Source organism: Sinohyriopsis cumingii, chromosome 8, assembly GCF_028554795.1.
Source record: "Sinohyriopsis cumingii isolate HCF-2022 chromosome 8, ASM2855479v2, whole genome shotgun sequence".
NCBI lineage: Eukaryota > Metazoa > Mollusca > Bivalvia > Unionida > Unionidae > Sinohyriopsis > Sinohyriopsis cumingii.
This window is the reverse complement of record NC_142968.1, coordinates 7,443,333-7,460,988: the sequence shown is the minus strand read 5'-3', so window position 1 is coordinate 7,460,988 and position 17,656 is coordinate 7,443,333. Positions and strand designations below refer to the sequence as shown.

General features: G+C 34.8%; 1 protein-coding gene across 2 annotated transcripts in view; it reads right to left on the bottom strand.

Moving 5' to 3' along the window:
- Nucleotides 1-564: 564 nt before the first annotated feature.
- The window catches only part of LOC149792921 (uncharacterized), a 70,643-nt gene continuing 53,551 nt past the window's right edge, over nt 565-17,656 (bottom strand). For both annotated transcript variants that reach the window (XM_089966753.1, XM_089966752.1), the window contains exon 6: nt 565-7,565. In XM_089966753.1, coding sequence (XP_089822879.1) covers nt 5,515-7,565 — 2,051 coding nt within the window. In that variant the 3' untranslated portion in view covers nt 565-5,514. The remainder of the gene's footprint in view (nt 7,566-17,656) is intronic.

Sequence of the window (17,656 nt, the reverse complement as noted above, 5' to 3'; positions counted from 1 at the left end):
ATGTCCCAAATACCAGTCACATATCCCAAGAACCAAAGGCTCTATGATTTGCGTCAGTTGTAAACATGATCCATGTACACTCTGAGTGTGCGACACTAAACATTAACCTAATCAACAGCAAATGAAATGATGCATTAAGCTAACAATAACACTGCCTGAATATGAAAATAAAAATAAACAAAAATAAAATAATGCTTTATAAAAACAAACTTGAACACCACCTGAATATGAAAATAAAAATAAGCAAAAAGTAAGGTATGGCATACTCACACTTGATTCCAGCTGATTCTCTCTGAGTGTTAACAACAGACCTTGATTTGTAACTAAGTTGCTGTTACTTAGAAGGTTGATCACTGTGACCTAGTTTAATGGATCAAGGGTTAAAGAGGTAACATTTAACAAATTTAAATTCGGAATAAGAGTATGTGAAGAACATTAAATGAGGAACACAGTCCTTTCATGTAAGAAGAAATGCAAACTACAGCCACACATGTAAAACTCAGTATATCAACTTGCGATGGCTGCTATATAGCATAAGGGGCATAAAGAAATTCTACAACTGAAAAGCATGTATTCTTTTTATTCCAGTCATTTTTCCTCACAATGTACAAACGATTTAAAAAAACAACATAATTCAGAGCAGTTAAACTTAAAGCATTGATCTTCTTTGAGATTCAGGTCACAAAATGATTCTACAGAAAACTGTATCTTGCATGAAAACAGTAATGTGGTAATGGCATTTACAGCCTAGAATGCAATAACAATAATTCCATATTACACAGAAAACAATGGGTTGCATGGAAACAGTACTGGGATTATGACCTGGAAATATCCCAAAGAAAGCTATCTTAAATGGAAACAGTACTGGGATTATGAACGGGAAATATTCCAAAGAAAACAATATCTTACATCGAAACAGTACTGGAATTATGGCCTGGAAATATTCCAAAAAAAACAAAACTTTGCATGGGAACAGCACTGGGAGTATGGCCTAGAAATATTCCAAAGAAAACAATATCTTGCATGGGAACAGTACTGCAATTATGGCCTGGAAATATTCCAAAGAAATCAATACCTTGCATGGGAACAGTACTGGGTGTATGGCTTGGAAATATTCCACAGAAAACAATATCTTGCATGGGAACAGCACTGGGAGTATGGCCTATTAATATTCCAAAGAAAACAATATTGTGCATGGCAACAGTACTGGGATTATGGCCTGGAAATATTCCAAAGAAAACAATACTTTGCATAGGAACAGCACTGGGAGTATGGCCTAGAAATATTCCAAAGAAAACAATATCTTGCATGGGAACAGTACTGCAATTATGGCCTGGAAATATTCCAAAGAAATCAATACCTTGCATGGGAACAGCACTAGGCGTATGGCTTGGAAATATTCCACAGAAAACAATATCTTGCATGAGAACAGCACTGGGAGTATGACCTGGAAATATTCCACAGAAAATAATATCTTGCATGGGAACAGTTCTGGGATTATGGCCTGGAAACCATAAAATTCTTGAATTCAACTCTCACTTTGGAATTTTTTTTCAACCAATCACAAATGATGTTACCCTACTCATGAACAAAGCAAAACATAAAATATAAAGTATTTTATGTTGATATTTGGCATTCATTTTTAGTGTACAATGAAAAATGGTGGAATTTTTTAAAAGTTATGATGTCAATTTAAAATTGAAATATGGTGGCAGTCAGACAGGTGACATCTAGGTTCTATGTCTAACAAGCTGCCCATGCATCCTTAAAGCACACATTGCTCACAACTTTGCCAGCAATGGTGGTCTGTAGATATTGATGGGGGGGGGGGGTTAAGTAATAGATGGCAATATGATAATTCCTCATGAACATGAGACAGGAACCTCCAGCCTATCATTGTATAAACTCTACACCTATAGTAAAATTCCAACAAAGTTCTAGTTAAATAGAACAACTGATGTATCAATATGTGGATACAGCTATTGATGTATCAATATGTGGATACAACTATTTCTGTACCAATATGTGGATACAGCTATTGATGTATCAATATGTGGATACACCTGTTGATGTATCAATATGTGGATACAGCTATTGATGTACCAATATGTGGATACACCTGTTGATGTATCAATATGTGGATACACCTGTTGATGTATCAATATGTGGATACAGCTATTGATGTACCAATATGTGGATACACCTGTTGATGTATCAATATGTGGATACACCTGTTGATGTATCAATATGTGGATACAGCTATTGATGTATCAATATGTGGATACAGCTGTTGATGTATCAATCTGTGGATACAAACATTCCTGTACCAATATGTGGATACAACTATTCATGTATCAATGTGGATACAACTATTCATGAATCAATATATGGATACACCTATCAATGTATCATTGTGAAGGTTTCAAAACCTCTGAACATAGTATCTTAATACAACTGACAGAAAAATGTCTGGCCATTCACTGGTTAAAAAAAATAACTATGATGGACTGTGGATTATTTACAACAAAATAAAACCTAAATTATGTTACAACATTAGCACCCAAAATGTAAAATACACAATAAAGTTTGGTGTCCGCTATCAACTCAGCATCATAAAAAAATGGCTAAATTAAAATAGAAAAATGTAGCAAAACCTAAATATGGCAACTGTTCTGAGACGACTCCTTGTACTCAAATTTATCACATTTTAATATTTCAAACCACTAAAAGAAAAAACATCGCACAACAAACTAATAATATATGTACAATATTACATATTCTATTATAATCTTAAATTATTCCAAATGAACAGAACCATACATACAACTCTGTTCTGCTTTCAAAACACCTGTTATCTCTAAGTGCATTATATTTGTAAAAATTTGGAAGAAAAACTCTTCCTACAAAAAATAAATGAAAGTATTTAGGTGATTAAAATTTTAAATAATATACAGATAGAAAAGATTTCAATTTTTCTTACAAAATATTTACAGTATATCTGATGTTAACCAAATCCAATCTGTATCTATTCAGAAATATTCAGTTAACAGGATTTCTTGTTGGCATTTTTAACGTTTAAGTCTTTTTTTTTTAATGTATCTATGATGGTCAAAACTGATATATGTTTGTGACCTGGGAAGATATTCTGTGTTCTTCTACAAGATATGATAAAGAACACAGAGCCATTCATTTGCAAATGAATTAACTATAAGCACTGAATTAACCTTGAGCAAGATGGATTCCTTCAAAACCATACAAGAATGGTAGCTGAAACAATGGACCAATTGCAAAGCTAACTGATTTAATGTCTATGCAATGAGAGTTAGATAATTAACATTTCCTGTCTATATCTAATAAAAGCAGACTTTTGTAACATCTTGACCTTTGTCTTCTTTTGTATGCCTTGTTGAAGTTTTGTAACAGTTTGACCTTTGTCTTTGGCTTCATGGTGTCGTTAACTGTTGGTTTGAGAGGTCTGTTATCATAGGGAGGATCTGGGCAAGATTTTAGTCTTTACAGTATTTTCTACTTACCTTTTTCTTTGCACAACATAGCCATGCTTGTGTTGATATGCCTTTAAAATGTAAACATGCATGGGTGCCTATATTTAAAAAAGAATGGGTACTTTTCTCATAACTATCCTTGATATCAACATGTTTTTGTTGTATTTTCTAAAAATATTTCACTGTTCAATCAGCTTTATTAGTGAAACTGGGTTTTGACAGGCAAATGTGCTGATTCAGCATTATTATCAAAACCAGGCTCTGACAGTCAAATGTTTCGATTTCTAAAATGAAAACAGGACGTTGGTTTAAAGCAGCTTTTTCCATGATGTGCTTCATAATATTTTCACATTTCCGATGAATATTCCTTCCCCTCTCACTCCAAATGTACAGGGCTTAATATTTTCACATTTCTGATGAATATTCCTTCCCCTCTCCCTCCAAATGTACAGGGCTTAATATTTTCACATTTCTGAGGAATATTCCTTCCCCTCTCCCTCCAAATGTACAGGGCTTAATATTTTCACATTTCTGAGGAATATTCTTTCCGCTCTCCCTCCAAATCTACAGGGCTTAATATTTTCACATTTCCGAGGAATATTCCTTCCCCTCTCCCTCCAAATGTACAGGGCTAATTTCCTGCTCTAGTATAAGCAAGTTCATCAACTAATGACCTATGCTTTCAAACTGTGATCTAAAATTATGTCAAAATTTCTAAATATATGCATAGAAATTTGTTAATGCACACAAGCACAGACACAAATTGAAATGATCATATCATATGTTGCCCAATTAGCATATTGCTGTTTTACATTTTTAAATGAAAAACAATTTGATCCAAGTTTTTAAATTTCTCTTCCATGAACCAAATAAGAGCACCTGTAACAAGCTGCAAAAGTGACTTTTACAGATTGCATTCATTCCTGTACATGAAAATCTGCTGAGGTCAGAATACACAAATTAAAAATTAAAAAATAATTTGCAATGAAATTATGCCTCAGGACCAATGACTCTGACCTTTGTGCAAAGTATTACATCAATTCAATTACTGAATGGACAATAATCAAGAGTATTTCCAGATACAACTATCTCCAAACTTTTAATGCAAAAATACATGTAGATGGACAAAGAAATATTGTGACCACATGTGATATCTGTTGCAGTCAAAACAAAAATGATGCATATCAATTTTGCCCGAGATAATGCATATCAATTTTGCCCGAGATAATCCATATCAATTTTGCCCGAGATAATACATATTGTTTATGCCTGAGATAATGCATATCATTTATGGCCAAGATAATGCACACCATTTATGGCCAAGATAATGCATATCTTTTATGGCCAAGATAATGCACACCATTTATGCCCAAGATAATGCACACCATTTATGGCCAAGATCATGCATATCATTTATGGCCAAGATAATACATATTGTTTATGGCCAAGATAATACGTATTGTTTATGGCCAAGATCATGCATATCATTTATGGCCAAGATAATACATATTGTTTATGGCCAAGATAATACGTATTGTTTATGGCCAAGATAATGCATATCATTTATGGCCAAGATAATACATATTGTTTATGGCCAAGATAATATGTATTGTTTATGGCCAAGATAATGCATATCATTTATGGCCAAGATAATACATATTGTTTATGGCCAAGATAATATGTATTGTTTATGGCCAAGATAATGCATCTCATTTATGGCCAAGATAATGCATATCATTTATGGCCAAGATAATGCACATCATTTATGGCCAAGATAATGCATATCATTTATGCCCAAGATAATAAATATCATTTATGGCCAAGATAATGCATATCATTTATGCCCGAGATAATAAATATCATTTATGGCCAAGATAATGCATATCATTTATGTCCAAGATAATAAATATCATTTATGGCCAAGATAATGCATATCATTTATGTCCAAGATAATAAATATCATTTATGGCCAAGATAATACATATTGTTTACGGTCAAGATAATGCATATCTTAATCATCAATAGTTTCTGGTTCAGACTTAATTGGTCTGGAACTATCCTCCTGGGACTGACCAACTACTGGGTCTTTAAATAAATTCTGCTGACCAAAAGATGTCCAGTGGTCAAAACCTGGATAAATATCACCATGGTGATATGGGAACATATTCAGCCTGGCCAAGGTGCTAAAAGATGGAAGATTTGCAACAGCCCTATCTCTAATGTGTGTGGAATAATGCTTCTTCAGATTGCCACCATCTGCAAAGCCACGACCACATATTGAACATTTGTATGGCTTTTCTCCACTGTGAGTTCGCAAATGTTTTTTCAAGTCATTTGAAGCAGCAAATGCTTTCTCACACTGATTGCACTTATGTGGGCGTAAACCAAGGTGGGTCTTCAGATGTTGCTTACAGTTTCCCCTTGTCGATAACAGCTTGCCACAAATGGGACACATATGTGCTTCTCTACTTCCTGGCCCAGACTCTGTGCTTTTCACAACCTTGATCGAGTCGGCTTGCTGCTCCAAAATGGTTCGGTTCACCTCTGACCTTTCTGTGATCATGTTGATTTCACTGCTGTCATCAGGCAAAATGACTTGGGACTGCAACACACTCTCCTGTTCTTTTACCATGTGACTCATATTTCTATCTGAATCACCATGTGAGAGCATCCTGCTTGTTTCTGAACAGTTCTTTTCAAGAAAAGGTGCCCTTGACATAAGATTAGAATTCACTGCTATGGTTCCTGAAGAGTTAGATTTTGGCATAGCAATATTTTGCCTGTCCAGTGCGGAAGAACTCACCGGGAAAGAGTGGTCAAAAGATCTTTCAGCAACAATCTTTTGAGTTGACAAATCCAGTCCTTCATTTGAAACTGTGTAATCTGAATTGTAGGGTAAAGGATGCTTGTATCCCTGGGAAACCAAACTTTGGATATCTAATGGACAGTTTTGGAAGCTAGGTAAATTCAAATTTTGATATGACAAATTCATCATTTCCATGGAAACGGCAGCATCCTTTTCCTCTGACACACTTCTGAGAACATCATTTAATGGTTGCGGAAGCATTTCTCTCATGAACTTGTCAAACTTGGAAACCTCAGATGACTTGCGTTTTCTTGCTCTCTGTGTTAAATTTGACTGGTTTTCCTTTATTGGGGTATACAGATTTCTTTGTAAGTCTGCTAACATGGTTTCATTACTTACATTGCCATCAAAACTTATTTGGCTGGATGAGTCAGTGGTTTCCATATTAACAATCATGTTACCATTTTCATGAAGTGGCTTTATTTGGTTTGAGTTTACTTCATGTATGGCTTTATCAATATTGTCTCTTTTTTTAGAATTGTCAAGATCTTTAGATGATTCTTTGGAATGCAATTTCTCTGCATCAATTTTATCACGCTGATCCAAACTGCTATCTGTCTTTTCGTAAGTTCTCATTTTGTCATCCATCTTTTGGAAATGTATTCCTGATTCTGGTGATGATGGTAGATCACTCATGGAGTTTGTTTTTGTTCTGTGGTTGTAAAAGAATGTTCCATGTTGATGATTATTTGAAACAAAATTCCTGACTCTTTCGCCACCATCTTGCAAAACATGTAAATGTTTAGACTCATCTCTTACACTGCCTCCTTGTTTTTCACACAAGCTCTGTTCTCCAGAAATGCTGACTCCTTCTAAATTTGACTCTGAACCATTTAATTCCTTTTGTGTATCTGTTTGCCTTCTTTGCTGTTCTTTCAAGGCAACTGACTCAGTGCTCACTTTCCTCATATCAACAATGTGTGAGTCAGTCCTAAACATAGTTTGTCTATCTGAGTCAACATACTCACTGACTGGTTTAAAGCTGAAGGAGTCAGTGAGTCTTTCTGAATCATCTGATGTTATATGAATATCTGAATCACTTGGGCCTGTATTTCTATGACTACTAGGCTCTTTAACAACTGTGGTGCTGACTGTCCTGTTTGCTGATCCTCCATTCCTAACGGATTCACTATTATTGTCCATACTAGACTGGTTCTCATGTGGAATCGAGCAGAAGGAATCTTTTGAGTATGCCTCTGAAATAAATAAAAATTTGCTAAAGTCAAAACTTGTCTAAGTGAAGATCAAACATTGAAATAACAACACACATCACTGCAGATAATGTACCAAAACCAGCCATGGAAAACTTGTTTCAAAAATGTATCAAAACCAGCCATGGAAAATTGTTTTTGCTAATGTACCTAAACCAGCCATGGAAAATTGTTTTTGCAAATGTACCTAAACCAGCCATGGAAAATTGTTTCTGCTAGCCTGAATGCCAAGTTTCATACATGTGAAGTAGGTCAGATAGTGGATGTTTATACTGACATGCGAGTATGAGATACGACCGATTGTGGTTTCTTATATTGTGTTGATATTACTCCTGTACTGTAAGCAGTGGCTAGAATTCCAAAATAAAAAACGGGGATTACTTGCATTTTCAAATTTTATGACCACATTGAATGGTTTAGTTACAATCACTTATATGGTTGACTTTTGGCCACATTGCATGGTTGACTTTATGATCGCTTGTATGGTTGAGTTTTATGACCACACTGCATGGTCGAGTTTTATGATCACTTGTATGGTTGAGTTTTATGACCACATTGCATGGTTGTCTTTATGATCACTTGTATGGTTGAGTTTTATGATCACCTGCATGGTTAAGTTTATGATCATTTGCAGGGCTGTGTTTTATGATCACATTGCATGGTTGACTTTATGATCACTTGTATGGTTGAGTTTTATGACCACATTTATGGTTGAGTTTTTGACCACATTGCATGGTTGACTTTATAATCACTTGTATGGTTGAGTTTTATGACCACATTGTATGGTCTAGTTTTATGATCACTTGTATGGTCGAGTTTTATGACTACATTGCATGGTCGAGTTTTATGATCACTTGTATGGTTGAGTTTTATGATCACTTGTATGGCTGAGTTTTATGATCACATTGCATGGTTGAGTTTTATGATCACTTGTATGGTTGAGTTTTATGACCACATTGCATGGTTGAGTTTTATGATCACTTGTATGGTTGAGTTTTATGATCACTTGCATGGTTGAGCTTATCATCATTTGCAGGGCTGTGTTTTATGATCACATTCATGAGTGCATGTGTGATTTGGATTTTTAACGTAGCTTTACCAATTTTTCAGTCACATCACTACGATATTTGCAGTGTGGCAGTTTATAGTGATGGGCATCATGCCGCAGACATGTAGCATGATGTCCCATCCAGTCACATTATCCTGACACCAGGCCGGTCCGACCAGTCCTAATACTAACCTCTTAATGCTGAGCACCAAGTGAGGTAGCTGTTAGTACCATTTTTGTAAGTCTTTGGTATGACTCGGCCGGGGATCGAACCCACGACCTCCCGCATCCGAGGCAGACACTCTAACCACTAGGCCACCAGAGCGGTCATTCATGATTGAGTTTTATGACCACATTGGGTGGTTGAATTTTATGCTCACATTGCATTGTTGAGTTTTACAATAACATTGCAAGACAAACTTGTCCAATAGTGTCTCTGTTTTGAAAAGTTGATTATTCAATGAGGTTCGAAAGGATATTATCTCACTTGATTGCATCCCTCGGTCCCAAAAAGGATACAATCTCACTGGATTGCATCCCTCAGTCCCAAAAGGATATGATATCACTGATTGCATCCCTCAGTCCCAAAAGGATATGATCTCATCTGACTGCATCCCTCCATCCCTAAAGGATACGATCTCACTGATTGCATCCATCTAAATTCGATAATGCAATTGTCAAGAAATCTGGGTTGTTTGGATGCTTTGTGCAAAAATGTCCTCTTGTGCCTTTGATAAGTGATGAAAACAGTTGCCTGAATGTTTATTTATTTTGGTTTACATCTGAATTCATATAAGATGACAGATTAGCAACATTTGTATAAAACTGAAAGGCCTGTATACCAAACTGCTTTTTGTCAAATTTAGTTAAATTCTGTTAAAGAGTTTTTAAGAAGTATTTTACAAGTCCTTCTATTTTTACTGGATGGTGGAATAATCAGTTTTAGAGAAAAAGTTCTTTAAATATGATTATTTTATTTATGATGGGAGATAGGCACCATTTGCAAATGATTGAAAAGACTTCATGCTAAATTTTGTCAAATTTTGTTTAGCACTTTTGAGAAAAAGCTGTCTAAAGCTTTTCCTATTTTTAGTAATGGTGGTCATATTTGAGGGCAGATTAGCATCATTTGTAAGAAGAATGTCAAGGCCATCATGGAGGATGCTTTCTGTCAAATTTGGTCAAATTATGTTGAGCAATTGTAGAGAATGAGTTACTTAGATGTTTTTCTGTTTGTCGCAATGATGTGCATATTGGATGAGAGGTTGGCGCCATTTTAACAAATTAAAAGACCTTCTGTCCAATATGGTCAAATTCTGTCAAGTGGTTCTTGAGATGAAATTGTTTCAAGATTTGTCGGTTTTTTAGTAACTGCTGCCATACTGGAAGGTAAATCAGGATACAGGTAATCCTTTTTAAAATATATTTAAAGTACCATTAATTAAAATGATTTAAGCACCAGCATAAAAGTAGGAAAGCAGTACAATATTTTTTGCTGTTGGTCCCTCAGTCAGTATCAATCATTCATGTCAAACGCTAAACATTAGAGATTTTTATTCAAGATTTCAATTTGTTAATCTTTTCAAATTCAACTTTTACTAAACATTATTTCATATTTAACTGAACAATGATGTTTACTAATTTATCCCTTGTACTCAACAACTGCTTGGAAGATGGCATGCGATCAGGAAAAATGGGACCCAGAGATGACCACCTTCTTGGTTGGATGGGACCACTCACTGCATTGTCATACATTGTGTATATATTTTATTTATTACTTTTTCAGTGTAAAAAAATGGAAAGTAAAAATATTAATCGTCATTTTTAGGCAACAAATGTTTGTCAAATTTTGATATGAAAAAGAGTTAACTGCACCAAAAATGAAAGTATACAAAATGCAGTCCAATCTGTTTTGAGGGTCACTAGTATTAACCAATTACCTGTCTTAAACAGATATATTTTCAAATTCCCATAAATCACTTTACTGTAGAAATAAACAATTCTACAGTAGAAATAAACCATTCTGCAGTAGAAATAAACCATTCTACAGTAGAAATAAACCTCCACTGGCCTTTAGAGGCCACATTTCTCACTTCCCAGTAATGACTGCTTTTGACAAGTTTGACTGTAACAATAAATTTGATAACTGACACTGTAAGAAAACTTAATATTGTGAAAAAGTATATGGAATAAATAATTTTTAAATGAGTTCAAACCTTGAACTGAAACTAGGGACTGCAAGGAGCAAAGCAAGTTTGATACCCTCACCATTCAGTCCCTTTCCTCACAACTTAATAACATCCTTGGGACCCAATCTGTTCTTGTTTTTTTTACAGGTTTTCAATTTATTTAAGGTTTCACAGATGTGACAAAATGTGGTTTTGTCTAAGTGTTTATGAGAGAGAGAGAGAGAAAGAGAGAGAGAGACAGAGACAGAGACAGAGAGAGAGATAAAATGTAATTATTACAGAACATCAGTGCATGTGTGTAAGAGCAAACAAAATTAGGAAAGTTTTTTTTTATATAAATATTTAATGAAAAATGAGCTGAGCAACATATGTTCCCTCTGAAAATCACATAGGGCCAAATGAACAGTAGATCCAAATAGAAAGATGGTCATCATTAACGAGGAATAAGATACTTTTATTTTAAGTTCATTAAAATTATGAATGATACTCAAAAGTATTTAAAAATTATGTATGAATTCTTAATGTCCGTGCTTCGAGAGCCTGGCTAGAAGAAGACATGGAAAGGTGGCACAGAACATACATTTTCTTCATCATATTCATGCATCGACCTGATTGCTTTCACAAAACCAAGACACATGTTCACTCTTCCATTCATCAGAATAATGCTCAATATGAACATTATTGCAAAATGATAAAAATATATCATAATTCATGACCCAGTCTAGCCAAGGGAATATCTTCTTAATTGTTACTCTCACTGTCTGCATTAGCTGGGAAGTGGGCTAATTACAGACACTTTGTGATTGTACCATGGCAACTTATATACATATGCAATGATACCAACTTAAATACATATATGTAATGATGGCAACTTAAATACATGTATGTAATGATGGCAACTTAAATACATGTATGTAATGATGGCAACTTAAATACATATATGTAATGATGGCAACTTAAATACATGTAATGATGGCAACTTAAACAAATGTATGTAATGATGGCAACTTAAATACATGTATGTAATGATGGCAAATTAAATACATATAGGTAATGATGGCAATTTAAATACATGTATGTAATGATGGCAACTTAAATACATGTAATGATGGCAACTTAAATACATATATGTAATGATGGCAACTTAATTACAGGTATGTAATGATGGCAACTTATATACATATATGTAATGATGGCAATTTAAATACATATATGTAATGATGGCAACTTAAATACATGTATGTAATCATGGCAACTTAAAATACATTTATGTAATTATGGCAACTTAAATAAATGTATGTAATCACTGCAACTTAAATACATGTATGTAATGATATTTCTCCACTAAAAATCAATTGAGTGAATCTGAATTTTTTGAATATCTTTTTGTTGGCATCTGAAATGCATTAGAAGTGAGGCCACATACCTGGTTAATAAACATTGGTATTTAATTTAAAAAACAGACAAAAATGTTACACTGATCATATATACAAATGAACAGCATCAATAACAATCAGATCATAAGCAGATAAACAACAACTTTCTTAAATGGATTATGTACAAGCATTTAGTTATGAATAATTTTCCTGGAAAGCTGGCTGTTGTTCATTGTGCAAAGACTTCAAATTAGCCTACTTTCAGCCCTAATCTGTATCAGCCTGCATCTATTGTCAGCCCTAATCTGTGTCAGCCTGCATCTATTGTCAGCCCTAATCTGTGTCAGCCTACATCTATTGTCAGCCCTAATCTGTGTCAGCCTACATCAATTGTCAGCCCTAATTGTGTCAGCCTGCATCTATTGTCAGCCCTAATCTGTATCAGCCTTCATCTATTGTCAGCCCTAATCTGTATCAGCCTGCATCTATTGTCAGCCCTAATCTGTATCAGCCTGCATCTATTGTCAGCCCTAATCTGTATCAGCCTGCATCTATTGTCAGCCCTAATCTGTATCAGCCTGCATCTATTGTCAGCCCTAATCTGTATCAGCCTGCATCTATTGTCAGCCCTAATCTGTATCAGCCTGCATCTATTGTCAGCCCTAATCTGTGTCAGCCTACATCTATTGTCAGCCCTAATCTGTCAGCCTACATCAATTGTCAGCCCTAACTGTGTCAGCCTGCATCTATTGTCAGCCCTAATCTGTATCAGCCTTCATCTATTGTCAGCCCTAATCTGTATCAGCCTGCATCTATTGTCAGCCCTAATCTGTATCAGCCTGCATCTATTGTCAGCCTTAATCTGTATCAGCCTACATCTATTGTCAGCCCTAATCTGTATCAGCCTGCATGCCAAGTATTGTTTTAACTTACTTGCCCTTGTGGCATTTTCTGGGTCTTGTCTCAGAGATACCCTACTACAGTATTTGCTAACCATAATTAACCTTTTCTGCCATGTGTTGGGAATAGAGAAACTAAAATATATTTCCAAATTTGAATTGAGTTTTGGTTTTATGGGGGTATTTTAAGCAAAAGTGATTTGGGTTTAATGTGATAATTATCTTAAAATTAATTCTTTAAACTTCTGGAAAATGTTTTTTGAGGAAGAATAAATTTACTGTCTACCTGAATGTTTGGTGTAATTAATAATCAGACTCATGAAAGAAAACAACTTTTAATTTTCTACTGTGTTACAATGTAAACTATTGGATAATTTTTTACCTTCTATCAAATTATATATATTAATGTCTGTCTGTGTGTCCTCTTATCATGTCTATCTCAACAGACATATTGGCATACACCCTTTATCATGTCCATTTCAATAGACATATTGGTGTACACCCTTTATCATGTCCATTAAAATAGACATACTGGTGTACACCCTTTATCATGTCCATTTCAATAGACATATTGGTGTACACCCTTTATCATGACTATCTCAACAGACATATTGGCAAACACCCTTTATCATGTCCATTTCAATAGACATACTGGCAAACACCCTTTATCATGTCCATTTCAATAGACATACTGGTGTACACCCTTTATCATGTCTATTTCAATAGACATACTGGTGTACACCCTTTATCATGTCCATTTCAATAGACACACTGGTGTACACCCTTTATCATGTCCATTTCAATAGACACACTGCTGTACACCCTTTATCATGTCCATTTCAATAGACATACTGGTGTACACCCTTTATCATGTCCATTTCAATAGACACACTGGTGTACACCCTTTATCATGTCCATTTCAATACACATACTGGTGTACACCCTTTATCATGTCCATTTCAATAGGCATACTGGTGTACACCCTTAATCGTGTCCATTTCAATACACATATTGGTGTACACCCTTTATCATGTCCATTTCAATAGACATACTGGTGTAAAAATAATAAGGACTTTATTTAAGGAGGGTAACACAATTAGCTAAGAGCTAATCTACCTTGCAAAGGAATTAATTTATTTTAGCTGCATCTCTGAAGCTACTGGATATATTGGGTTTGGAAGAAGGAAATAGCGTGGGCATTACTAATCTCATCTGGAATACTATTCCAGAGCCAAGTTCCAGAGTATTGGAAACTTTTTATTAAATAATTCCTTATTTGGTTTGGGAATTTTATACTGTTTGGTAGACATGGATCAGAGGTGGGGAGTATTACCAGGTAGCCTATACTGGAATAGTGATTGTAAATATTCAGGAGCACTGTTATTGGATATCCTGTACAGTAATTCAGCTTTTCTCACACAGATTCGGTCTTTAATAGGTAATATTTTTAACTTACCAGCTAAATTTTCCTTGCTTTCTTTCTGGATTGATATTAGCCCAAACGCTTTTTTTGAAGATGTGCCAGATTTGCTAGGTTTTTGTCATTTAAATTACCCCATACTGTATTTATAGGTTACTGCATTTGTATGGGAAAAAATTAACGAGTTTTGGGATGGAATACTGCACGACCTTGGGAGTGAAGTATATCCTTCTGACAAAACGAGTTCATATTTTCCCATACAAATGCAGTAACCGTTTTATCATATGCTCATTTTTTTAATTCTACCTAAGGTTTAATTATATAAATACAATACACTACAATAAACAATGTAAATGAATGTATGCTGCATTTTAAACTAAATACATAAGCGCATACTCATCAGTACACAAATCAACATTATTACTGCGCACATAACTCTGCCCAGGTAAATTTAAACTTAGTCGTGCACTCGACATAACTTTCGAAAGAAAATGGCGTGTCTAGTTAAAATTGTAATTTGGAGTCATATTGTGAATGAATGTGCATTGCAACAACTTTTCCATCTGATCAGGAATGAATAGATTTTGGTATTTTGTTTCGATTTGACGAAAGTTTGTGATTCTGGACTGGATTCATCTGTGCAAATTATACATGAAATTGATTGAAGCGGCACGAGAGATGCATGTTTACATCTGCAAATGTGTTTCTGTTTCTGTCATTGAATGTTTGAAATCATAATGTGGGAAAAATATGAAGTCTTTCAATTGCAATTATCAAAAAGACGCTATGGGATTTAATGCTTATTTCATTTTGAGTGCAGTAAGGAGGATGCAATTGCACTTATCATCGAAATTACAGCACGATTTCGAAATGTGTAACCCATATTGAAAACCTATGACATGGCTCATGCAATTCAGATTTGCAGAATTAAGAAAATACATTTTGAGGAAATTCAGCATGTAAAACTGTAAGTATATTTTATTTTGCCATTCTTATCACCAGCTAAAGAAGAGAGTATATGACTTGTCACTTGTATGTTATTTGTAAGGACCTTATCTTGTGTCTGTTATATAATGTAGCTAGCCTAAATCCGTAACATTGTATCAACGCGGAATGTGCCAAAGCAGCTGGTATGTGGCAGTCCTCGAAACATCTGTTTTAGTTCATTCAGAAACAAATTTAAACAACCACAACGTAAAGAGCCTCTTACGCGAGTGTACATGATTTGTGTACAAATCAAAAGTGCTGGCGTCTGTGTCCATTGTTTGTTTACAATAGAAAGTAGTTCCTTTATGCATGTGAATGCTATATGTGTATTGTCGCACAAGTTCAGTATCGGGTAATATTGAACGATTCTGGCAATGAAAAGTTAACGGGGGAAAAAATGAGCATATAATAATACATAGTCTAAATAGGGTTGTATGTAACTGTTCTAAAATAGTTTTCTGTACCTTTCAGGGAGAAAATGTCTTATCCTACTGAATTGATTTTTTTTACTGATACTTTGATATGTTCAGTCCGTGATAGGTTATTATCTACCTAAACACCAAGCAGTCTATCATGACACACCATCTGCAAATTTGTATCCATGTCAGACATAGTTCATCACTATCAAGACTTGTTCTTTTTGACCATGTTGAGATAAGTAATATTTTGATTTTACCAGTATTTACCACCATGCCATTGCATGTGTACCAGTTGTCCAGTTTGTTTAGGGAATCCTGTAAAGAAATTTTGAGTTCATGCTAAGTGTTTTGGATGTCTGACAATGTTGTGTCATCTGCATAGAGATCTGTAGATGATATTGAGTCCCTTAGTAAAAGTGGAAGGTAATTAATAAATAAAATAAATAGTAATGGACCTAGAATTGAGCCTTGTGGTACTCCATATCTAACTGTTCCAGGTTCAGAGAGAACATTATTTATATAAACATGTTGTGTTCTCTCACTTAAATATGAAGTAAACCATCTAACTATGCTTTCAACACATTGGTAAATTTTCAGTTTCTTCAAAAGGATTTCATGATCCACCATGTCAAAAGCTTTCCTGAAATCTACAAATACAGATCCTATTATTCTACCTTGGTCAAGTGCCTGAAGCCATTTATCAGTTATGGAGATCAAGACAGTCTCACATGAATGTTTCTGTCTAAAGCCTGATTGATATGGGTGTAACAGCAAGTGTTTGGTTAAATATGACATGAATGAGTCATGGACATGTTTTTCAATCAATTTTTTACAAGTTTGGTAGTAGTGAGATAGGTCGGTAGTTATCAACGTCATACTTCATCCTTAGAACAAGATTTGTGAACAGGAGTTACTTCTGCAGTTTTCTATATTTTGGGGACAGATGAGGTTGCAATACTTAAATTGATTATGAATGATATGCTATCTAAAATAGCAGAGGCAGAAGATTAAATGAGAAATGGACCAGTCTGATCAAGTCCTGTAGCTTTTTTGGTATCAAGTTCACTGAGACATTTTTTAACAAAGTCTTCTGATACTGGTGGGATGGAGAAACATACCTCCGTAGAGATTTTGCTGCTGTAGAACTTTTTCAGTTCATTACAGTTGTTTTCTATCACTGATTCTTTTAACTTTGTGGTAACACTGGTGAAAAAATCATTGAAAACATTTGCAATGTCAGTGTCATCAGTGACTATGGTGTCATTTACCAGAAGTGAGAATTTTATTTGTCTGATCTTTGTGTGCAACTCCAGTGAGTTCACTGAAGACTTCCAAATGGAGTTTGTGTTGCTCTTTTTGTTTTCAAGCAATGATTGATGATAAGTTTTTTTTAGCTTTTTTAATCATACTTGTTATTTTATTTCTCCACACTTTATATTGTACATGGTTTCCCATAGCCTTGAATTGGTCTTGTGTTTTCATAGAGTCTAGAATTTCAGTAGTAAGCCAATTAGGTTGGATTTCATTCTTTACTCGATGTACTTTCAGTGGTGCATGCTTAGAGACTACATCCATTAAATAAGTCAGTCCACACCCTGAGAGTTTCATCTGTGTCATCCAAATTTTGGATCATATTCCATGGAACTTTATACAGGTCATCATGCAATGGGGTACTCACAGAGATTGTCTCCATATTACTTTTATCATTCTGACATCCTATTTCCATATTTAAATGTTC